The following is a 26,196-nucleotide window of genomic DNA, read 5'->3' on the forward strand; positions in this document are numbered from 1 at the left end:
TATTAGATGATTTCTAGAGACTCTCTTTGTCATTACAGCCTGTTTCTATTTCATCATGAGCTCTCTCTGCAATGTCAGACCTCGAACTTCCATTTACTGTAAGCCTCACACTCCTCCAGTTTCATTATCCATAGATGTCCCAATCTCAGGTGCCTCAAAATTCAGTATTCTGCTGCTGAATATGATAGATAAAATGTGCAGTTTAAGATACTGATTTTAACTGCAGAATTCAGATTGTACAGAGCCCTTTGATTCAGGGGGATTACTCACCACATCTTACATTGCTCTGAAGAGAGCAATTGGTAAAGAAAGTAGTTTTTGTGTAATTTCATAAGAAATTCCTAAAGGAGAAGAACCAGCTCTTGCCTTGCAGGAGGCAGTCAGTGGCTCAGAATTATTTGTACTAGTAAGCACTGACAAAATAACAGCAGCAGCATTTGTAGTGTCTGTAAATGTGACAGATGCCGTTATTTTTATGAGAATTTGTATTTCTGGAAGAATCTCACCTCCTGGGTGAATAGCACAATTTTTGGTTTAGCTAGTAAACTTTACTGATCTGAAAGGAAGGATATAAATAGAAAGCCACTACCAGTATTGAACTACATAGAGTAGTATGTAGCTTAAATTAGCCTCCAGAATTTACAACAGATAGTGAATCATATCTTAAAAATAGTTCCCATTACCTCACTTCATTTGGGATTCCAAGAATTTAGGCATTCCAGCTACACCTTACACCTTTATTGCTCTGTGTGCAGCACCCGTAACAATCACTTAAAAAAACCTCTCTTATGTGTCACCTGAGATATATTTCTCTCCCAGCCTTGAATGGATGCTTGACTGTAGATTGGAAACAGTTCTAGATTTGAAGATGGGAATTACAATAGAGGGAACATGGTGTAGTGATTGAAACTGCTGTAACTCAGTATATGCTGTTTGTATTTAGAATAAAAATCAGGAAAAGAGTCTGTATGCTTATATATGCCATGTATATTTGCAGCATCCTTACTTCAAGCAAGCACTCTTTAAAACAGCAAAATAAGGATTGCCAATTAAAGGTGATCTCTAATTACAGTGTAGGAATACATACAGAAATTTTGAATCTGTCTTGCTGAAGAAGAGATTGGCAAAAAGACCAGAAAGAAATAAAGGCCCCCAAAAAGTTCTCTGATCCAAACTTACTGTTTTCATATTTATGTAGTCAGTGATATCTGTGCTTTCATGTTGTAACAGGCATTTCATGACATTTTCTGCTAAATCTCATTCATCTGGATTCATCCTCCTCAGAGATCATATGATAAAACTTTGTGCCACAAGTTGCTTGAATCTCTTTTCTATGCTATTTGCTCTGTTTTATTTTTTCTAAATGCCACTTTAACCTTTTTATATTCAGTTCTTTGAGTCTTGAACTACTGTAATCTCCAGTATGGTTTCTTAATATCCCATTCAATTAGGAGCCTGAGTTGTTATCCATTAGTCATGTAATTGGCTTGTTAGCCTCTGATCTCATTTCTTTGCCTTAGGTGTACATGTATTTGACTAATTTCTGTAATTTAGGGACGCTTTTCCTTACTTCAGTAGGAGGAATGTGCATGCAGTTCTTGCTCTGATGCTGGTACTGAGAATCAAGATACAGAGATAGCAATACCTGAGTTTCTGATGCCTTGAATACCTATACCATTTACTGAGCTCTCTAATTGGCTGAAAGAAAGGTTGGAAGGGCCTTCAGAGTACTGTTACATTGGTTTTTTTTTTGTTGTTTTGAGTAACAACCTTTAAAAATACAGCTTGTTGCTCTTGTTTTAAGTTATCATCAAGTGAGTCATATTTCATTTCTAATCTGATTCAATATTTTTGTTTTAGGAAACACGGGAAACACATTCAAGATTGAGCCAGTTTTAGGCATCATTACGCTACTCAAGGAGCCAGACTTAACCACAATGGGACAGTTTGTTTTGTCAGTCAAGGTGACTGATCAAGGTTCTCCAGCACTGTCTGCAACAGCAATTGTGCGGATATCTGTGACAATGGCAGATAACTCCCACCCTAAGTTCACTCTAAAAGAATACCAAGCAGAGGTCAATGAAAATGTGGATATTGGTACTTCTGTCATTTCTCTCTCTGCAATCAGTCAGTCCACGTTAGTTTATGAGGTTAAAGATGGCAATGCTGATGGAGTCTTCACCATAAACCCATATTCTGGAGTGATCACCAGCCAAAAGGCCCTTGATTATGAACGTGCTTCCTCCTATCAGCTCATTGTACAGGCAACAAATATGGCAGGCATGGCATCGAATGCCACTGTGAACATTCAGATTGTTGATGAAAATGACAACCCACCAGTTTTTCTCTTCTCTCAGTACTCGGGCAGCATAAGCGAAGCTGCTCCTGTGAACAGCGTGGTCCGCAGTGCAAATAACAGTCCCCTGGTGATACGCGCCACCGATGCTGACAGCAACCAGAACGCTTTGCTTGTCTACCAGATTGTGGAATCAACTGCAAAAAAGTATTTCACAGTAGATTCCAGCACAGGTGCAATCAGAACAATTGCAAATTTAGATCATGAAACGATAGCCCACTTCCACTTCCATGTTCATGTTAGGGACAGTGGGAATCCCCAGCTTACAGCAGAGAGCCCAGTTGAAGTGACCATTGAGGTAACTGATGTCAATGACAACCCACCAGTCTTCAGCCAGGCCGTGTTTGAGACAGTCTTGCTCCTGCCCACGTATATTGGTGTTGAGGTTCTCAAAGTCAAAGCTTCAGACCCAGATTCAGAGATCCCTCCAGAGCTAACATTTAGTATAATTGAAGGCAATATGGACCATTTTTTAATTGACTCAAGCACAGGGGTACTCACCATTAAAAACAATAGTCTCTCCAAAGACCATTATATGCTAATAGTAAAAGTATCTGATGGGAAATTTTATAGCACTGCTATGGTGACAATTATGGTAAAGGAAGCTATGGATAGTGGACTCCATTTCACACAAAATTTTTATTCCACTTCTATCTCAGAAAACAGCACCAATATCACAAAGATCGCTGTGGTGAATGCTGTTGGCAACCGCCTCAACGAGCCTTTGAAATACAGCATATTAAACCCAGGAAACAAATTTAAAATCAAATCAACCTCAGGAGTCATTCAGACCACTGGCATCCCCTTTGACCGAGAGGAACAGGAGCTGTATGAGTTGGTGGTGGAAGCAAGCCGTGAGCTAGATCACCTCCGTGTTGCTCGAGTCGTGGTGAGAGTTTACATTGAGGACATAAATGACAATGCCCCGGTGTTTGTAGGGCTTCCATACTACGCAGCCGTGCAGGTCGATGCTGAGCCTGGTACCCTGATATATCGAGTGACAGCCATTGATAAAGACAAGGGTGACAATGGCGAGGTGTCATACCTGCTGAAGGAAGACTATGGACATTTTGAAATTGATAGAGTATCTGGTAGCGTCACTCTAAAAGAAGCCTTCAATTCTGATTTGTCTAATATAGAGTACTTGGTTGTCATTCTTGCCAAAGATGGTGGTAGCCCATCATTGTCTGCGTCCGTAGAGCTCCCCATTACCATTGTTAACAAAGCAATGCCTGTGTTTGACAAGCCCTTCTATACAGCTTCTGTGAATGAAGATGTAGAAATGCACATGCCAATTTTAAGCATAAATGCAACTAGTCCAGAAGGCCAGGGTATCATTTATATCATTGTTGATGGAGATCCCTACAACCAGTTTAATATTGACTTTGATACCGGAGTTCTGAGTGTCATCAGCCCACTGGACTATGAAATAAATTCTCTTTTCAAGCTGATGGTGCGAGCCAGCGATGCTCTCACTGGCGCTCGCGCCGAGGTAACCGTGGACTTGATTGTTAATGATGTTAATGATAATCCTCCCGTTTTTGATCAGTCAGCTTACAATGCTACTCTGTCCGAAGCTTCTTTGATTGGGACTCCTGTGCTGCAGGTTGTTGCTACTGATGCTGACTCTGACAATAACAAGATTGTACAGTATCAGATAGTCCAGGACACCTTTAACAGCACTGACTATTTCCATATAGACAGCAGCAGTGGCCTTATTTTGACAGCCCGAATGCTGGATCATGAACTCATACAGCAGTGCAGCTTGAAAGTCAGAGCAACTGATAATGGGTTCCCACCTCTGAGCAGTGAGGTTCTCGTTAGTATCTCAATAACAGATATGAATGACAACCCTCCAGTTTTCAACCAGTTAATATATGAATCATACGTGAGCGAACTGGCGCCTCGGGGTCATTTTGTGACTTGTGTCCAAGCTTCTGATGCCGACAGCTCTGATTTTGACAGACTGGAGTACAGCATCCTATCAGGAAATGATAGGACCAGTTTCATTATGGACAGCAAGAGCGGTGTCATCACTCTTTCCAACCATCGCAAGCAGAGGATGGAGCCCATGTACAGCCTGAACGTCTCTGTGTCAGACGGGCTGTTCACCAGCACGGCTCAGGTGCACATTCAGATCCTTGGGGCCAACCTCTACAGCCCTGTGTTTTCACAGAGCATTTATGTTGCAGAGGTTAGAGAAAACGCTGCTCCCGGAACGAAGGTGATCCACGTGAAGGCAACAGACGGGGATTCAGGTGTATATGGCCAGATCAGCTACTCCATAATAAATGACTTTGCCAAGGACCGATTTTTGATTGATGCAAATGGGCAGATTCAGACAACTGAGAGGTTAGACCGTGAGAACCCGCTGGAAAGTGATATCGATATATTCTTGAGAGCCCTTGATGGAGGTGGCAGGACTACGTTTTGCACTGTGAGAGTGATAGTAGTGGATGAGAATGACAATGCTCCCAAATTTATGACAGTCGAGTACAGAGCAAGTGTCAAAGCAGATGTTGGGAAAGGTTACTTGGTGACTCAAGTGCAAGCAGTAGATCCAGATGATGGAGCAAATTCCAGAATTACCTATTCTCTGTATAGTGAAGCCTCTGTTTCAGTAGCTGATTTGCTTGAAATTGATCCAGATAATGGATGGATGGTCACCAAGGGTAGCTTTAACCAACTGAAAAACACTGTTCTGTCATTCTTTGTCAAAGCAGTCGATGGTGGCATTCCTGTAAAGCATTCCCTCATTCCTGTCTACATCCATGTTTTACCACCAGAAACCATTTTGCCTTCTTTTTCTCAACCCCAGTATTCTTTCACCGTGGCAGAAGACACCCTCATAGGGAGTACTATTGACATTCTGCATGTTTTGCCCAATCAGGGTGCTTTGTATAGCACAGTTAATGGTGAGCTATCTGCAAACAACAAAGACGGGGTTTTCATCATAGAGAAGGACACGGGGCTCATAAAATTGGATAAGAGGCTTGACCACGAAATAAATTCCGCCTTTCACTTCAAAGTTGCGGCCACAATTCAGTTAGACAAAGTAGACATTGTGCTGACTGTGGATGTGGAGGTGAAGGTGTTGGATGTAAATGACAACAAGCCTGTGTTTGAGGCAGCTAGCTATGATGCTGTAATAATGGAAGGCATGCCTATAGGAACAAAACTTATTCAAGTCAAAGCGGTTGATGCAGACTCGAGTGCGAACGGGCAGGTCACGTACACGCTTGCGGTGGAATCGGAGCTGCAGAAGATCACGGAAGCATTCGCCATTGATAGCAACAGTGGCTGGATCAGTACACTGAAGGATCTGGACCACGAGAAGGATTCTGCTTTCACCTTTGCAGTGGTGGCCTCAGATCTGGGGGAAGCTTTGTCCTTGTCCTCAACCACCTTGGTCTCAGTTACTGTGACAGATATAAACGACAACGCGCCCGTCTTTGAGCACGAGGTGTACAGAGGGTTGGTGAAGGAGAGTGACCCTCCAGGGGAAGTTGTGGCTGTTCTTAGCACCTGGGATGAAGACACATCCGATGTTAATCGGCAGGTTAGCTACCATATTACAGGTGAGAAACAGCTTGCATGCTTTCTTCCCATAACCAGCTCACTGAAGAACTGTGCATGTGTCCGGTTTTAGGTGAATGTTTAGCAGGGTTTCAGCTAAATTATCACTGTGAATGAGTCAATTACATTCCTTTTTTTTTTTTTTGGACAGAATTAGCAGCAAAGCTGAAAAGAGCGAGAGGAATGTGTGTGTGTGTGTCTGTGTTGCTCTCTCAATTTTCCAAGATGAATGCTTCCTGATTTGCTGCAGTGCAATGTAGTGTAGCCATCAACCCACATAATTGATATGTGAGCTTGAAAACCATCATGAATTAATGTTTCAAACAAGAGAAAAGGAAAATTGTCTTCTTACAGAAAAAAATCTTTTTACTTCCAAGCATTTAAATTTCTTTTGAAATAACATTTTTCTTTTTGAGATAGAAAAGTGGATGCCAGAGCCGTTTTGAAATACCACTATCTGGAAAAGGGGGGGCTGGTGGGGGGCACAAATGAATTTTACATTATGGAATGAGGGATGCCATTTATTATCAGCACAGATTTCTGGCCAGGGACATAGTAATATACTTCAAAGCATTGGTTAGCTGCCATGCATTGTTATATACAGCATAAGGAAATTTTGATTACATTGCTAACACATTTTTCAGAGCATGGTAACGTTGCTCTTTCCTATTGTGTATTTATTATCATTCTTTTTGCCTAGATTCAGCCTAGCTTTTGTGTGCATATTTTGTGAGTGATGGGTGCTACAGTTATTTTTCTTCTTCCATCTTGCATTGTCCAATACCTTTTGTTAGGGAACAACTTTTTCATTCCCCCAACCTTAGCAATTCAAGAGCTATTATTAACTACCTAATAGTAACCAAATTATTGGAAAAATCCAAATTTTTCACACTGGATGGGATTCAACATATATAAGACTGAATGTAGGAAGCAGGGTGTGGGCAACAATTATTTAACTTACGGGAAAATATTTTGTGTATTTTGCTGTGGAGGGTAAAGCTCCTACCCCTTTGTTAGCTATCAAAATGAAAATGGCTGTGGGACGGTGTCTAGAGAGAGGTGTGACACTGCAGTTAGCCATAGACTGCCTGTGTTATTCATCACAAGTGGCATCGTGTTCAAAGCAACCAGAAATTCATTGATTAATTGTAACTTGGAATTTTGGATTCACTTTAAAGATTTGAAAAGACTATGTGTTACTGGTGTAATGTGCTGTACGATATTAGAAGTAAGGGCAAAAGTAGTCCTGTGTGTAAATGTCAGGATTTAGAGGCTCTGGGCAAGGTGCATTAGCTGCTGGTGGCCCAGTTCCCAAATATGTAAAAATACATCAGTAGTGCCTCTTACTAGAGATTTTGGGATATTTGAAAGAGTTTGGGGATCCCAGTGTAGAAGTACGATGGGAAAAGAAAACCCTTGTGTTTGTAACAAAGATATATTAGTGTGCTGTGATCACTGGCTTTGTTGTGAAGTCTGGCAGTCATCTCTTACAATGCATTGTGCCTTTAGTTAGGTAGTGTTTTTTCTTCACATACCAGTGCTGGTAATTTAGCAAAGACTGGGCTTTTGAATAACAACTGTCAGATATGACTCATAAATTATAGATCATTCTGTACCTTAGTTTCTGCCACAGTTCAAAGTATGACAGATATTTTGCTGTTCTGTTAGCTTCTGAAAATATTAGATGTCAAAGCCCAAAGCTTTCTTACTGTACAATTACTAAAGCACAGAATGGGCTCAGAAATTCCACTTCCTTTGAATATATCATTTGAGCTTGGGAAATACACAAGGAAAAATTAGGTTCTTTTGATTAAAATGCCAAAACATGTTAAAATACAGTTTCACTCACAAAATAGTCTACTCACACTTTACCTCAAGTTGATCTGAGGAAGTGCAGTTGTGTATTTCATGTAATCAGATTTGCTAGATAATTATTCAAAAGATGTGGCTTTCTGGAGGCATAGAAACTTCTGTGAATACAGTAAACTCTGAGTAAAAATGATACATTGACAAAAAGGAAGAAGAAGACAAACTGTGAGACTGTCATGTGTATCCACCAAAAACATCTTTGTGAAATGCATCTGGAGAAAAGTAGCACATAGAAGATAGATAGAAGAAATTATTTAGAAGATAAGAGAAATAAATATTCTGGGGCAGATATGATCACTGAAGAGTCCTTCGTGCCCTTTTAAGAAGTACAAATGTCTAGTGCAGTCTTTTGGTCAGTCTTGAAAAGGGGTAGATACATTTGTGTGGATGAATAAATACTCTGCTTGGATTCCTTCAGTTTGTGATTGTTTTTCATGGTTACTGGCAAGCAGTTGTCATTATCAAGTCCACCTTCATTTGCATTTGATGGTGAGGGAAAAATATTTTGCACTTACTCTTGGTTATCTGTAGTTCAGTAGCAGCTGGAGATGTTCACAAAGCAAAAGCACTATACATAAATCTTAATAGAAAATCAATAGGAAGTGCAGACGACACAAATGCACTTAGGAAGCAAAGTAGTTTTCTTTTGAAGGCTCATTTGAGGTCATTGCCTATATAATTCAGGGCAGTTTGCCTAAAACCAGGGTTCTTCTGATGTCTAGCCAATCTACACCCAGCCAGATATTACTGAGATTTAAGAGTGGCAAACCATGAAAAGCCACCAGAAAAATGTCAGCTGCCAAGACATAGGTACAGTAAAGTGTTTTGTGTTCCTCAGTGATGGTAATTAAGCTTCCTCAGGCACATAAAGCTAGGGAGCCAACAATCTTTAAGCTTGGTTCAGCTGCATACAGGGAAGATGGGCAGTGTGTTTTGGAAGAAAGAAATGTGTTGTACACAGTAGGTCATTTGCTGGGTTGATTGCCCAGTGTGAGCAAACGTGTGGCTTTTGTTAGTTTTTATCATATATTTGAGATACTGGAATTCTGGAGAAATGGGTGTTTCAGTGTTTGGGATGGCCTTGTGTTGCCAAATGAAGAACACTTTCTACAATTTTATGGTAGTAAAGCTGGGAGGATTGGATTTATCATTTCAGAAGCTGAGTAAACATGCAGCATCTTAAACCGGGAGTGGAGGATAAACGTATTGATTTTGTGTAATGCGAATGCCTAGAGTTCTAACTGGGAATTGAAAGTACTTAAATAAATGTGTAAATGTAAGACAGAAGCTAAATAAATAAGTTAGTAAATATTCAGTTCCCCCTCCCAGATGGGGACATTGCAGTGAAAACTGATACTGTTGGCTTCTAGTTTTCCATTCCCTTTTAGTTGCTATAATGGCCTCTGTGTGTGCTTTAGTAATGATGTGTGTCAGGATTTGTTTATTTTGGATCACTGTGTCTCTGCATTTCATTTGTATCTGGCTGTTTTCTTTCTTTACTTCAACTTGAGCTTGATTTGGCTTTGTAGTATTTGCTGACTAGGGAGGGAGGGAGAGCATTATTTAAACTTCAAGTAACAAAAGATAAAAGATACTGCTGATTCTTTTAGCCTCAAAGCCTTTCTAAAAAGTTACTGGAGTGTTTTTTGTAGCTAGCACTTCACTGTTGTGACATTCAAAGTAGAACATAAGAAAACTGCCAAAAGATTTTAAAGAATCCATTAATACATGTAGTCAGGAGGCTTCCGTTTAGAAAAGCTACATTATTCAGAGTGAAAAACTAATTAATTAGAATGCCCCTAGGAAACTGAATCTGCTTGCATATATTAGTGAAAAAGTTAATTAATCACTGCAGAACGAGATCTGCATCAAGACATATGTATAAGTACTAGGAAATGGTTTCCTGGGCCACAGTGTGGATTTTTTTGCCTTTCCATTTTTAGGAATATTTTCTTGGTGGTGTTTTAGTTTTATATCTCATTATATCTCTTACACTTCTTAGTCCACTTTTGCCTTCCATTAGTGAAGTATAGAGCCAGTCCTGGGAAGCCAAAAAAAAAAAAGTGCTCATAAAAAAGACACGCAGATAAACCAGTATTCCTGTTTGTTGCACAGGTTTCTTGGTCATTCAGATTGATTCTTTTTAAGTGGAGTAAAAAGAGGGGAAAGAGATCCCAAGGACCATTTTTTTATACATATTCCCCAAAGTCCTAGGTGTGATTTAAAAGCCATTCCATTAGAAACAAAGCAACAGTGATTTTAAAATTACTCCAAGGTAGTATTTCTGCTAACCATAAAAGCCACCAGCTGATTTTAATTAGATTTTACCTTTCCTCTTTTCTTAGCAATGGGATGCCCATACCTTGAGTATATTGCTTCCTGGTTGGTCAGGACAGTTAATAATTTCCTTTTACAAAAGGACTAATATGCAGAAAAGCCCTGATTAATATCATGAAGCAAAATAAGAATATTTAAGACTACTTTTATTAATGGTTAACAACATGAAACTCACTATGACAAGATTACAGCCATTTATAAAGGAGAGTTAAGCTTTTTTTCATGCTGGTGTTGAATTGAACAGAAGGAATTTAATGTCAATCAGCAGGGGTCTGCCTTCTTTGAAGTCACATTCAGGCTCAAGTCAGTGGACAGATTCTCATTTCCTTGGATTGTATTCAGATCTGGCCAGTAGTATACATCAACACTCTGTGTAACCCTCTTTGGGAGAAATGTGTGTTTATATGACACAACAGATTAAACAATGGTGATTATTCCAGACTATCACAGAAATCAATGGGAAAATTGCTTAGTTTTGATCAGAAAGGGTGGTTTTCTATCAACAGAAAATATCTGTATTTGATACACCAGTTTAGAGCTCTGTATGATTCAAAAGCCTTTTATAATTATAATGCCTATCTGACTAATTTTCTGAAAATCCTATTCATTACAACTTGCTTTTTTTGGCACAGTCACAGCTAGCACAAATGGTGACTGTTAACAAGAAAGATTTGCTCAGCCTGACTCAACTGACTTAGTTTTCATATTAAATAGAAACCAGTCTATCTTGTCATTGGTAGCTAATGAAGAAAGCATAAATTACAGCCTGTGACCTCTTTCCTGTTTTTTGATGTAGAAAGGAGGTATGGAATGGACATTTGACTTTTTTGATTGGTTTTAAGCTAACTTCAAGTTCAGACCTCCTTGTGTTGTTATTTTGACAAAAAGGTCACTGAGAACTGACAGAATTGTGACAGCAGAAGCAACATATCAGAGACACTAATTGCCTGATAACAGAGTCAACACAAATAAATTCAGCCTTGGATTTTTATATTTTTTTTATGCAATCACTCAGTGGAAGTACTAGAGGGGAAGGTTTAAGAACCTGATCTTGAACCATTCAGCTTGTACATATCCCATGACACATGTCAGAGCCCTGATTAATTTGTAAGCAAATGCACACTAGTATGTTTGACATTTTTGAACGTGTTTCAAGAAAGAATAAGCATTCCCTTTATAGTTTTATAGCACTTTTAAACATGAGCAATATGGAAAGTAGTTCCAAGACTGAATTCCTACATGGAGACCATGGGAGAAAGCCTAATGTGGTGGGCAGAGAGCTAGTAGAGGGTTGGCTGCAATTATAGTTCACCCAGTGGAGCATCATGATGCTTTTTAATATTTCCTCACTCAGTTTCTGTAGCACATGAGTTTGCTATGAGTGTAGTGCTCTCTCTTAAATTATTAAATGTGCAGGGACATTTTTACAGACCAAGCTGGGCACAGAAGACTGGGTAGTTGGCTTTACTGACTTTGGCTAGGGTAGAATTAATTTTCTAAGAAGAATCTGCTGTGGAGCTGTGATTTGGATTTGTGATGTCACAGGGATGTTTTAGTTACTGCTGAGCAGAGCTTACACAGAGTCAAGGCCTTTTCTAGCCCTCAGGCAACCCACCAGTGAGGAGGGTGGGGTGCACAAGGAGCTGGGAGGAGACACATCTGGGGCCAGCTGACCCAACTGACCGCAGGGATATTCCACTCTATATGGCAGCATGCTCAGCATATTAAAAGCTGAGGGAAGAAAGAGCAAGGGAGGAGATGTTCAGAGTTAATGGCATTTATCTTCCCAAGTAACTGTCAGGGTGACAAAGCCCTGCTTTTCTGGAGATGGCTGAACACCTGCCATGAATTCTTTTTTTTTTTTTTTTTGCTTATGCTTTTTTGCAAAGGCAAAAGAAGAAACGTTTTTACAGAGCTTTTGCTTTACCTATTAAACTGTCTTTGTCTCAACCCATGAGTTTTCTTATATTTGGCCTTCAGATTCTCCTCCCATTCCCACTGGGGAGGAAATGAGGAAGCAGCTGTATGTGGCTTAGCTGACTAGCAAAGTAAAGTGATAACATTGGTTCAAAAGATTTTACTGTCTGGTCTGACAGGAGGTTTGGATCAGACACAGAGAAAGATGATTGAAGATGATTTCTTCATGGACCAGGCAGGAGACTTTACCATTTCTGATAAAAGAGTAAATAAGTGAATAACTGTTAAAAACATTAACTATTGTACCCGCTTTAATTATTGCACGCTTCGTATGTGACATGTCCTTCCCTTCCCTTCCCTTCCCTTCCCTTCCCTTCCCTTCCCTTCCCTTCCCTTCCCTTCCCTTCCCTTCCCTTCCTTCCCTTCCCTTCCCTTCCCTTCCCTTCCCTTCCCTTCCCTTCCCTTCCCTTCCCTTCCCTCCCTTCCCTTCCCTTCCCTTCCCTTCCCTTCCCTTCCCTTCCCTTCCCTTCCCTTCCCTTCCCTTCCCTTCCCTTCCCTTCCTTCCCTTCCCTTCCCTTCCCTTCCCTTCCCTTCCCTTCCCTTCCCTTCCCTTCCCTTCCCTTCCCTTCCCTTCCCTTCCCTTCCCTTCCCTTCTCTTCCCTTCCCTTCCCCCTGAGGATGATGTGGACCAAAAACTTCCCTCTCCCAACCTCTTTTTGTCACCAGGCAATTTAATGGTGTGGAAGAGCAACATTGCCAGGTTCAGTGTCAGTGCCATGGCATGGTAAAAAATTCTTATGCTTTATCTCCTGCACACCTTTCACCAGCTTTCACTCTCAGACACATTTGATCTATTTGTACTGCTTATCTTCCAACTGTTCCTCAAATGACCTCTTGTTAGGACTATTTAATACTAATGTGTCTTCCTGTGTCATGTAAGCTTTTTTAAAAACTAGAGTTTTAATAAGCACCAGAATGGCGCAGCTGTATGATAAAGCTTTCATTAGAGGATTCCTTAATAGAACCCACTTCCAGTCCTTGATTGCATAATCAACAGCTAATGAAATTGTCTTGGTAACAAGAGCTACGGTGTATTACATCCTCTCCTGAGACTAAGTGGAAAGACAATTGCACCAGCCCGAGAGGACTATTGATTGTTCACAGTTTGAATTTGATTACCCTTACGGAGAACTGAACGAGAGATCATCTTCAGCTCTGCTAAATGGATATTTTTTTCACTGAAAGTTATGGGTTCACTTTCATACAGGGCATTCAGGGGGCAATAAACACAGGGAGTGTGATTTCATTACAGATTTCCTGAGTCTGCAAGTTTGGAAGCACCAAAAGCTTTGAAGGAAATGATGGCTGCTTAGTGATGCGTCTCTGTGTTTAAACCAGGTGGGAGCTCAGAAGAGACACCACACTCATTGTGTGTTTCTTGTCTTATTGCAGGAGGGAATCCCAAAGGGAAGTTCGCTCTGGGACTGGTTCAGAACGAGTGGAAAGTTTATGTTAAAAGGCCTCTGGATCGGGAAGAGCAAGACATTTATTATCTGAACATCACTGCCACAGATGGCCTCTTTGTGACCCAAGCTGCTGTGGAAGTGACTGTCACTGATGTTAATGATAATAATCCAGTTTGTGAGCAGGTGAGTTACCACCCATGGCAAGTGGCTGCTGTCTTGAGAGCAATGCTTTCCCTACAGGTGTCTTCTGCTATTTGCAGAATTCTATTCTATTTATTCAAAGAATTCATAGGCAATGCTGATTTTCATCCTTATGGACTTGGTTGAAGAATCTGCAGAGATCTGGGAGAGAAGCAGGATAAAGCATTCCAGTGAAGCCAAGACTGAAGGATAATGGTCGTATAAAGCTTTCAGAGGAATCTTGTACGCAGTGCCTCAGTTGGCTTTACAACAAATGATGCGTTGTGAGGTGGCATGGGGCAGCTACTCCTCCCCTGCAGAAAGAATGAACTTGTCCTTCACAACTCATGGGGAAATGTCATCAGTCTAGTTTAACTCTAGCTTTCTTCAACTTTCCAGATACCAGACATCCAGTGGAAAAGAAGAATGTAGCTTGCTGTCCTGTTGTTGGGAATGCACGTATTGTGGCCTGACCACAGCTTTTGGAGTGCTAGCTGTCTTGTATTCTGTGGAAAGGCAATCCAGGGATGTTAGTGCAATAGAAAAGTCTGTGTGAAAGAGAAAAAATGATAAAACCCAGAGTTTCTTAATGGTACTACTCACAGAAAATTTATAAATATATATATACGTATGTGTGTATGCGTGCGTGCACATACTCATATAATTCCCATGGTTACATTATCACTCACTGTTGGATTAGTCTCATTGCAAGAACTACTCTACCACTCTGGGGAATCACAATCTGTATTTCCCTCAAAACTGCTGGATGAGGTGATAAAAACAATTGTTTCTGTTAGCACACTCATCAAGATTTTTATTTCATAGATGTCAATGGAATAAACAGAAGATATGAAATGGTATTACATTAAGCACCTAAGATGAGCCCTATTCACAGACATAATTTGGCATTGTGTCTGTGACACCTCAAAGCTTAACAGTGATTTGAATTTCTAGGAATGTGTTGTGTAAAGGAAAATTGTTTCCTGTATAGAAAGATGCGCTACAAATAGTTTTTTACAAAAGGTTGTTCAAAGACTGTAAAATACTGCTACAGCATAACTTACATGTCTGTTTTTGACTCTAGGTTGCCTACACAGCATTGTTTCCTGAAGACATTCCACCAAACAAAGTAATTCTCAAAATCAGTGCTAAAGATGCTGACATTGGGTCCAATGGTGAAATTCGCTATTCTCTTTATGGTTCAGGGAACAATAAATTTTTCTTAGATCCAGAAAACGGTAAGAAGACAAGCAAATGTTTCTGAATAGCCTTGACCCCTCTACATCTAGGTACTGGTTTCCTTAATTAGAGTTAGGTTACATGTGACTATCAGCCAGTTGTTCCAGTTCTGGCAGATGTGGGTGACCATTTGAATGGTGGTGGCAGGAGGGAGAAGGAGGGACATCGTTGTTGGCCAGGTTGGATGTTATAGCCAGAACAGGGGATATCCATCCTTTTGTTTCCCTGCAGATTTCAAGTTAGATCAGAGATTTATCATAGAGCCACAGGATATTTTGGGTTGGAAGAGAACTTTGAAGGTCATCTAGGCCAGACCCCTTTCCATATGGAGATTGATCTTCAAATAGATGATGTTTATCAGAGACTCATCCAGTTAAGGTTTCTAGGGCTGTGCCAGTGCCACTGTTTCATCACCCTAATCATATAAAATGTCTTCCCTTATAACTAGTCTAAATCTGCCCTCTTTTAATTTAAAACCATTACCCTTTGTCATATCACAGCAGGTACTGCTAAAAAGGAAATGTTTCTCTGTTAAGGAGTCTATAAATCTTGAGAGTGACAGAAAGACAGACTTGGAAAAACTTGGTGGTGTTCATATGGGTAAAGCTGTAGGCTGCTGTTAAAGCCACCATGAATGGCTTGTCATCCCTGCACTCATATTGGCACCTCACTTTTTTGGGTAAAGAGGAAGGGGAAGTGACACTGCTGGGAGTTTTTAATCTGTTTGTTGGAATAAGCAATGTTGGTTTTGTTTTCTCTTTCCTATTCCTGTGAAACACGTGGTTTTGAGACACTCAGGCTGTCTAGAATTAGTGATGTTGCTGCAATAATAATGATAGCTGCTGCTTTTAAATAATTTCAGGTGAGCTGAAATCTTTGGCCCCTCTTGACCGAGAGAAAATCCCTGCATACAACTTGGTTGCCCGAGCCACTGATGGTGGTGGCAGGTTTTGCCAGTCAGAAATCCATCTTATTTTAGAAGATGTTAATGATAATCCACCAGTCTTTTCATCTGACCACTACACTGCTTGTGTCTACGAGAACACAGCCACTAAAGCTTTGTTAACAAGAGTCCAAGCAACTGATCCTGATGTTGGTAAGTGAATAACATTGCAAAAAAAAAAAAAAAGTTTATGAAAATTACGTTAATTGGTGGAATTGCGGTGCAGCTTTTCTATTGCTAAATTTCTTAATTTTCTCCTCCTTGTTTTTCTTTATCCTCCCTATTTCTTTCTCTTCTCTTTTTTCACATCAACATGCTTGTGTCTAATCTTGACATAATGGTGTTACAAACAGAAAGGCATTGCAGCAGCCACAGAAGCATGTAGTCTTCTCTTGATCAGCAATAGCTCTATTTAGGGGGGAAAGATCTTTTTGGGGCTAAATTGCAACTTTCTTCCTTCAGTGGTCTCACCTATTTTCTTGAGCCATGGTTTTGAATACCCATGCCTCTATTTATGCAAATAATATAGTTACATGCCACAGGGACCTATACCTGATTAATCACAGCTTTTCTAGAGTTTTATACTGCAATAGCTCCCATTTGTTCCAGCTGGTTACCTTAGCATAAAACTATTGTACACTGTGAATGTACATTATAAATGTTCTGGTTACTTAACTGCACACTCTCTGAAAGTGTAATAGTTTATTATATGAGGACTTTAGCCTTGAAATGTGGGCCCAATTATAAATATTTAAAGGGGAGTCATTTTGCATAATACAGTGGTGAAATCTACTGACTATTAGAAAAAATTTTAGGTCATTCACTTGAGTTGAAATAATTTTGTTGGGTTTTTTTTCCTTCCTGTGTTTTGGAGGTTTTTTTGTAAAACTTATGGTGTGAGTAGTTTCATGTAAAAAGCAGATCTTTCATTCAGTGAAAAAAAAATTATTTTGCTGAGTAGAGTGCATGTTGAAAGTGTCAGTTATTTGTGAGGCTGATAATTTAGATATACAGGAATTCATAAAGGAGCAGCAAACATTCATTAATGTATCTATGAAGAGCTACATTATATGCTGTGGTTGAAAACTCGCAATTAAAATTATGATATTGTCCTGAAGTGAAGAGCCAATTACTGGTGGTAAACTACTGAACCATCTGAAGAGACAGTGTTGTTATTTTCCATTGTTGTATTAATTGCCATTTTTCTTGTATGTGGGATGACATTCAAGGAGAGACGGGACACAATTAGAACAAAAAGTTGTCAAGAGAAGTTCTTGCTAGCTCCAACTTTATATAACAAGATGGTTAACAATGAAAAAAACCCACAAACTATGAGCTAGTTGCTGTACTTTCCTTCTGAAACTAGAGAAGTTAAAGGGAGGGATGGATATGATGAATGAGAAGGGGCTTTGACCTGAAAATTAAACCATACTGTGTATCATAAGTAAATTACTAAAAAGTCCCTAAAACTGGATTTTGTTCTAATTGCTGTTCCGTTAGTCCCTACTAAAATCACTTACTCCCTATTGCTAGACAATGAATGAGTTCAGGTAGTGTAATGTTCCCATGAGAGAAAAAAGATATTATTGATATTCTTGATGGGCTGTGATAGTCCTATAAGGCTTTTTGATGTGTTACCCTGAAAACATCAGTGGATGCAGTAATCATCATACAAATAAATTTTGAACATTCAGGAAAAATCTTGTGATCAGACTTAGAATTTGCCTGCTCTGCTTTGGGCTTGAAGAGCCACGTACTGTAAGGGCAGGAGCACGAATATTGAAGCCCTTGAGAGAAGGATTGAGAGAAGTCCCTTTTTGGTCCACAACTAAACACAATTTAACAGAATCATGAGAATACTGTGTTCAGACACTGTTGGATATTTAAGACAATTTCCAGCTAAGAGAAAAATAGGATTATATCTGCCTTGTGCCTTTGATATCTGTTGAAGTTCCTGATATCATAATATCCTGTGAAATTACAGGACTGGACCATAAATTGCTGTTTAATATATTTATAATTTGGATACGTACTTAGAAACTAGCTGTACCAGCTGGACAGACTGAGGGAAAATTGTGATCCTCCTTCACAGTATTCAACAGAAGGAAACAGTTTTAACTGTTTAGTAGCACACAAGTTCATTTTCCATAACCTCTACATGCAGCTGGGGATATTAATTTCATGATCTCCTGAAGGAGGGAGAATATACATAAGTCTATTTGTTAGGATATTTTAGTGGTTTTAATTGAAAATAATTCCTTCTCCTATACTGCTGTAATTGGAAAGTTTTAGTATTTCCACAATATGGTATTTGAGACTTATTCACCACCAGCAGGTTTGGAAATGTTCAAACTAAGAAATGAAAGCGAAATGCTGGTTCTACATTTTTTCAAGAGGTTCACAGAAAGCAGTGAATTTTTCACCTCCCACTGTCTCCAAAGCAAAGTGCCAAATTACTCCATTTTGTTCAAATTAAGGCACTAGAAGAGCTGGAATGAATGCTGAGGTGTAATTACATGAGCAAACCCATCACACAACTGCAATATCAGCCTGTTTCAAAGGAATTAGGGTCATGCTAGGGCAGCAACTCTGAGGAAACTTACACAGGACTTTATCAATTTTTTAACATCATACTTGCCACAAACTTCAGAAACATGGAGCCCAAAACTGAGGTGCAGGCACATACTCATTTCTAGCGCTGCTTGTGTTTTGTGCAGGCACAGAGTGTTGTGGCCTTGCTCACAGAGTCCAAGAATGAATGAGGGCATCATCCAGGCTCAGCAGTGCTTTAAGTGATGGGTAAATCCTGCCTCACTTGCAGATGCTGTGCTTTGTGAAGGACCTCCCTACTCAGGCTTGTTTCCATGATGATTAATGGTGCAGTCTACCAAAGGCAGGAGCACTTATTGTACTAAAAATGAGCAGTGCATTATCCATCCTTCTGCAGTCTTCTTCATCACCACTGGGCCATCAGCCATCCAGATTTGTAGTCAGTGTAGTCATTTCACTGGCCAATTGATTTTTTTCTGGGTTTATGATGAATATGAGATTCTAATTTGGCTCACAATGGCAATGGCCTTGTCAGGCAGCTCTGTCCTGCCTGCCACTGCTGCCTTCCAGCCTCTCTCTCCATTAGTCGATGTTTAAAGCTGTGGCAGATCATCCCCTGCACAACCAGCCAGTGCAGATGGACTGGGCCATCTTTGAGCCAGCACCTTGTATTGCAGGCAGCCAAGGTGCAGGGAAACACAGGCATGTAGGTGAAAAATTGGCAGGAGTGGCCTTTGTTTGGTTGCAGAGTTTGTGCAGTGTGCAGGCTGCCCTGCTCTGTGCTCAGCTGCCCCCCAACCTCACAGCCCTTCCCCAGCCCAGGGCCCATGCCAGTGCATCCCACAGGAGATGTAGAAACATGCATGCTGCAAGGAGCCATCTGGCACCCATGTTTTGGTTTGGGAAGGCAAATCTGAGTGCTTCTCAGAGTCACTGATGAGACTGATCTGCTTCTTCCCTGAATAGCAGGCATCTTGTCCAACCATCCTGCACAAGCAGGGATGTCTACATCAGGTTATCTAGGACTCAGTCCAGACGGCTTTTGGCTACCTCCAAGGGCAGAGAGTGTTGTCCTCCAAGGATTGACTGCTAGGCATCATGAGCACCCCAGAGGTCCTCTGGGAATAATCAGAGACCTGCTTTGTGGATACAGAAAAAAGTGTAACATCCTCACCATGATCTGTTGTACGTACAGAAAAGTTATTTTTCAGGAAATACCCTCCCGTATCTTACAGAAGATTTAAGAGCATTGAGTAATGCAACCTGGGAAAACAAAAAGCAGTGTGCTACCTTATTCAAAGCATTTTCTCACTTTTGTGCATAGGTTGCCCAGATTTTTGGATGTGTCCCAGGTTCTGCAGGGCTTGTAGCCTCACGAGCAGAATGGTCTAAGGTTTATTCACCAGTTCTGAAAAAAAATTATCCAGCTAGTTTTGGGGTCAGTAGATTTGAATGATGAGCCTGGATTTTTGTTCTTTGTTCCTAGTATTTGATACTTTGGTGCTTAGGTGGATGTGAGAGAAAATATGGGTGTTCAGCCTAATAAAATAAAAATAAAGCCTAATTCAGGAAGCTAGAATGAGATTTGAGACCCTCCCACAGATATGTTTATACAGTCAGGTTATATGGGTTAATTGTGGCTGAATTTGATTCTGTTCTTTAAGCAGTTTTATAGAGTTAAATATTATTTGGACCAGGATTTATGAGAAGGATTCTGTTGTCAGCTGATTAGTGCATTTGTGTTTAATGTGAAGAGTTTAAATAAATCAAATCTGTAATCAGTCTGATTTTTGGCATGTGGAGCTAATTATTCACCTTTTCACACAAAGTGGAAGAGCTGCAGCAGAAGAAACTCAGCCCTTCTGGGGGAAGTAGTTTGAACTTCTTAGTAGGAGACATCTCCTTCCTAAAGCCAAACTTCTCCAACAAAATTGATACAGAAACTGGTAAACTGAGGGAAGGAGTGCCGTTTTCTTTCAGGTTCTGGTGGAAAATTTTATGTCAGATTTCAAAGAAGTCTGTGTCAAGAAATTATATTTTTCCTGCAAGGTTTGACCTCACGGATTTTGATGTTTCAATAAAGACTTGCTTTGTCAAAAAAAGCCTAAACCCAAACCCTTACATGTGTTGCTCACAAGGCACCTGCACAGGAAATAATAAATTTCTTTACTAGGGATAAATGGTAATATGACTTCTTCTTCAGGTTTCAGCCAATCTAATTTAGGGTGTACTACCTCCAGGAGGATGAGGAAGCAGGTGTATTTTACCTTCCTTTTCTTCCTTTCCTCTCTTTGTGTCAATGAGAAAAAAAGAAGAAATGACTAAAACAATAAAAATGAAGTATCTGCCAAAGTAGCAACCAAGGAATATAGATAGCTCTCTGAGGTTTATCACTGTTTTTTAGAAAGTGGAATCAGGATGCTGTGAGCCCAGCATGGAAAAAAATCACTCAGGCTGTTCAGTGGGTCACCACTTTCAAGAATACACGTGTGGAACTAGAGTACAGACTTCAGCCTCATCAATGGTGGGCTTTGCTCTGGAAGGAATCAGGGCAACTGAGCATGTTGCAGTCACAACTGCCTCTCAGCTGGGCTCAGGGAAGTGTAAAGTGCTGCCAGGTGAGATTGCAGGAGGGTCAGAGAGAAGTGTAAGACAGTCACAACTTGATTGGAGAGCAGCTCTCTGAATTACATGTAGTGGTGAGTAACAAAATAATAGAAATGCTGAAGTAGGTACTGATTTTGGCATTTTCTGGCAAAACCAGTACACAGCAAACCTTTGCTTTTCATGTTTGTTAATATTGGGCATGTCCCTTAAAATGGATCTAGAAACTTCTGGAGTGTTCAGGAAAAAGATGAAGGCAGGGATCAAAACAGGAATAAAAAGAATAACAGAGATAATAGGACAGAAGATGTACTAAAACTCAACAGCTAATAGGTAGTTAACTTTGGCAGTGAGGCCAGCTAGATTGGTTTTCTGGCTATTGTCTGAGTTTTTGTGAAATAAATATTACAAGATCCTTTACAGAGGATGACTCATTCTCTTTAAAATATACATGGTGCTTCCCATATCTTCACCCACATTGTTGCCTCACAGACTTTTAAAATAGCACCTGGGTTGAGGCTCTAATGCAGGATATGAAAGAGACATGAATTATTAATTCCTTTTACTCTAGCAGTCCAAAACAGCGCTGCATAAGTAAGAGATGTAGTTTAAGTAGGGAGGCCTGTCCACTGTCACTGGAGCTGTTTTCAGAAGGAATTCGGGAATATGCCATGTTAGAAAAAACCAACCCATCAACCAAAACAAAACAAACAAAAAGCTCAATAAACCTAAAGCAAAACAGAAAAAAAAAAAAAAAGGAAAAAGGAACACAAAAAAAAAGGCATGAGTGAGCATTGCTCTGTAGCCTGGTGGTTGATTTGTTCCTGGGCTCTGTTCCTCAGAGCTTATTCAATGAATAGTAATAGTCCATGATGATGTATCCTTATACTCCTTCTTCCTGGAAAGTTTTCTTTACCATTAGACTTCTGTCCGGTCTTCCATAAGGAGAGTGGAAGGGCAATGCCTGACACTCCCCAGTTGTCTGGCCAGTCCTACAGACACTTGCAAGACCAAATTCACTCTGTGAGCTGTTCAGGAGAAAACCTAGATTTTGCCTTCCTAGTAAAGGCAAAAACACTAACAGAATGCAGAAATACAGCACACTGGACCCCTGAAAAATTGCCAAATAAAAAAATAATAGCCTCTTTAGGCTTGACTTGTTGTTAGGAGGTAAATAAACAAGATATTTGGGTATTTTGAAAACCTCTATGAAAACATTCAGCATGACCCTGTTGAATCCCTCAGAGGGCCATATTTTTAAAGTTTCAGGGGTAGTCAGGAGAGTGCAGTAACCCTCCTTGCATTAAAATAATGAGATGTGTGTATCAAGATGACTAAAAGCTAGTCTGTGTTCAGGAACTGGAATTCATCAAACCAATCTCATTTTCTTCTGCAACATATGAGGAGGCCATATTGAAATAAATATTTCAATATTTATTTTCAATAAATATTCAATATTTCAGGTGTTATGGCTTAGGTTTAGTGAGTTTTATGGCATTGTACTACACCATATTTTTATGTGTAAGCCAGGGAAACGTGGTCTACACGAAACTGCTATCAGGGGAGTTTGTAGTAACCATTATACTGGAGGGAAAGTTAAGAAAGGTGCTGGGTGCAGCACAGCTATTTTGATTCCTGAATGCATAAATGGGCATAAGGACTGTTTTGCTAAATGTCAGAAAGCAGAGTGGTGCTGCGAGTTACCCTGGATAGTGTCAAAGCTGCAGCTGTGGTATTTAACAGTTGGAGAAGGGGTTTGGAAAAACCCAGTGCAAGTCATCGAGATAAATGTGACATCTCATGTTTAGGTAGGAAGAGCAAGTGCAGTGGTGTTGTCTGGGTGGTGACTGCCTGGGCAGCAGGACTGCAGAGGTGCAGCTGTGACCCACAGGCTGAAGGTATTTACACTTTCATACTGGCGCGAAGAGGCAAATATTCTAATGAGATGGGTAAACCAGAGTAATTCTGGAAAAAGTAAGGAGTTCTTTTATTTAATTGGTGTTGGCAAATCCTGACCTGAAAGGCTGTGTTGTTTTGGGTGCAGCACTTCCAAGAAGGCGTGGGCTACATTTTCCAGGAGGGTGTAGGAGAGTGACAAAAGAGATCACAAGTCTCAAGAAAAGTCAGGAAATACTGAAACAGTTGAGAGGGTCTGCCAAGGAAAAAAGGAGTTGAGATGATAAAATATAAGTCTTCAGCTATCAGATAAGTAGATGTGAGGAAGGAAGTTGACCCTTGTTCTTTTTTCTTTTCCCTTGTCTTTTATTAATTTTATTCAATCTCAGCAAAAAGTCAGAAAAAGATTTTTAGTTGTAAGAAAAGTGAAACACTGGGCTTTCCAAGGAGGTTATGCAAGTTCCTGATCAAAGGATAGGCCTCTGTTTTGGGATAAATTGCATCCATCTTGTCTTTGTGCAGGGATAAATTAGATGACCTCTCAAGATTCTGTCTCTCTTCACACTTTCTCATTTCTCGTAGTTTCTTTAGTTTTTGAGATTTCCAAGACGTTAACAACACAGAGGCAAAGAAGTAGACAAAGGAGAATTGCATGGATTCTCTTGGATTATATGGAGTGAATAAACCCTGTCTTTAAACTGGATCACTTAAATATATATGTGTATATGAACAGTCTCTCTCTATGTATATACACATACAAAAATATATAAAATATACTATACAAACTATTTGATCACGTGTCTGATGAAGAGAGGCTGAGGGAGCTGGGCTTGTTTAGAGAAAGGGAAACTGAGAGGAGAAAAGAAGACTGAGAGGAGACCTTCTTGCTCTTAATAACTACCTAAAAGGACCTTGTAGTGAGGTGGGGGTTGATCTCATCTCCCAGTTAGCAAATGAAAGGATGAGAGGAAATGGCCTCAAGTTGTGCCAGGAAAGATTTAGATAGGATATTAGGAAAAATTTCTTCACAGACATTGGAATAGGCTATCCAGGGTGGAATTACTACCCCTGGAAGTGTTTAAAATGTGTGTGGATGTGCTGCTTGAGGACATGGTTTGGAGCTGGGTTGACAGCAGGACTCAGTGATCTTAGAGGTCTTTTTCTATCTTAATGGTTCTAGTCATGCTTATACATGTGTATATATGTTTTTTACCTCTCTTTGTGTTTGCATTCCACTGCTTCTGGTTGTGTTTCCCTGTGTTGCCAGCTGCAGTGTGTAACCCTAAATCAGGTATCTCCAAAATCCTGACTTCAGAAAAATTGACTCAGGATCACTGAAGAAAACAAGTATATATGCCAAGTGATGTAAACCAGTACCCAGGGATATGAAAATCCCTGCTAGGAAAGAGATGGAGGGTGAGCCAACTATCTGGATCTTGACTTCCCACCAAAAAAACAGTTCCTGTCCCAGCTGAAATGAAAAGCAGAGTTTTAGACACCCGTGGATGGTCCCATACTGCTAACAGTTTGTACCTCCCATTTCTGTCAAGTATTTCCCTTCTGTAAGGGGCTGATTGTCTTCAGGTCTGCCCTGCCCTCATCCCATGGTACCCTGAATCCATTGGAGCAGTGGTGTGAATAAAGGCCATTGGGGCTGGGGCTCTTTTCCTCAGAAAAGGGAAAAATAGTGAAAGTCTATCTTGGTAGCAGTGTTATGGATTGAACTCAGCCAGGTTTTCTGCTTAAGCTGTAAAAATCACTTGAAATATTTTCCCTATAGGGCTATATATTCTTCTACAGTTCAACAAGGTACTTCAGGCAAGGTTTCTCTTTCATCTCAAAATGATGGAGTATAGTACTATAAAATCTGGTTTAGAATTCATCTTTTGTCTTGTTTGCTGTTCACAAAGTTGTGGAGTTTTATCTTCTAGTAATTGGCCTTGTGGTTAACATTTGGGTAGTTGGGAAAGGTCATAGGTACACACTGGTGTTAATCATCACATCATAAAAGAGGCAAGAGGAAGCACAATAATCAGATAGCTTGCTTTGTATGTCTGCAAACCACTGAAACTGCAAACTGAAAAATAATTTTTTTTCAGCTTGCTCTCTGGTCTACATCTTGTTTGTTTATTTGTAATACTTGCCATTACATTTCTTTTCATAGGTTTTCAAAATGAAAATGAGTAGATGACAAAAAATGTCATTTTTCAGACAATAAACTGAGTGGTCTAGCTGTATTTGGGGAAACACATTAAATAATGAGTTCAGGGTGACAGATGAAAACTGAAAGGAGAAACACTATGTGTGGCTTTTAATATGTGTAACTTTTACTTTATGTGTGATGCAGAAAGGTATTGCCCACTGCAGGAACTTACTGTCATATGGGGATTGTGCCTGTTGGGTTAATGCTCAGCCTTTTAATTGGTGTCAGTCTGGATCAAAATGGGTTGGAACTCTACCATTTTCAGTGGAGTTGCACCTCAAATCCTGTGTTCAGTTCTTGACCCTCGCTGCAAGAAAGACGTTGAGGGGCTGGAGCGTATCTAGAGAAGGGGAATTGAGCTGGGGAAGGGTCTAGAGCACAATTCCTGTGAGGAGCTGCTGAGGGAGCTGGGAGTGTTTAGTCTGGAAAATGGGAGGCTCAGGGGGGACCCTCTCTTTCTCTACAGCCACTTAAAAGAAGGTTGTAATGAGTTGAGGGTCGGACTCTTTTCCCAAGTAGTAGGACAATAGGAAATGGCAGCAAGTTAAGCCATGGGAGGTTTAGATTGGTGAAAAGGAAAAAATTTCTTCTCTGAAAGTATTGTCAAGCACTGGAGCAGGCTGCCCAGTAAAGTAGCTGAGTTACAACCTTGGGAAGTATTTAAAAGATGTGTAGATGTGACACTCAGGGACATGGTTGAGTGGTGACCTCACAGCGACAGTGCTGGGCTAATCAATGATCTCAGAGGTCATTTCCAGCCTGAAGGATTCTGTGATTCTGTGCTGTATACAAGGATATCGATAGCGCTGAATTGTGAAGCAAAGTCATTTTGTATTCCTGATGCTATTTAGAGTAGTAATGACATAGAAGTTGTCATGATGTGACATTCAGTGTGTGCCCCTTTGTTTTAATACAGAAGAAAGCAAGAATAAAAGCCTATTTGAAGGATGGCATTTCAGGTACTAGGCGGGTGTCTGTTTTACAAGCTCTTCACACCAGGGATTTGGCAAAGGGCAATATTCTATCATATGCTAATACAAGTCTAAACAGAAAATGTGTT

At 40.2% G+C, this 26,196-nt stretch overlaps 1 protein-coding gene across 1 annotated transcript in view; it reads left to right on the forward strand.

The window, feature by feature from the left end:
- Positions 1–26,196, forward strand: part of FAT3 (FAT atypical cadherin 3) — a 98,511-nt gene that overhangs the window by 14,424 nt on the left and 57,891 nt on the right. Inside the window, exons 5-8 of the mRNA XM_050976428.1 lie at positions 1,861–5,934; positions 13,508–13,704; positions 14,786–14,939; positions 15,803–16,036. Coding sequence (XP_050832385.1) covers positions 1,861–5,934; positions 13,508–13,704; positions 14,786–14,939; positions 15,803–16,036 — 4,659 coding nt within the window. The remainder of the gene's footprint in view (positions 1–1,860; positions 5,935–13,507; positions 13,705–14,785; positions 14,940–15,802; positions 16,037–26,196) is intronic.

This window comes from Serinus canaria, chromosome 1, assembly GCF_022539315.1.
Source record: "Serinus canaria isolate serCan28SL12 chromosome 1, serCan2020, whole genome shotgun sequence".
Taxonomy (NCBI): domain Eukaryota; kingdom Metazoa; phylum Chordata; class Aves; order Passeriformes; family Fringillidae; genus Serinus; species Serinus canaria.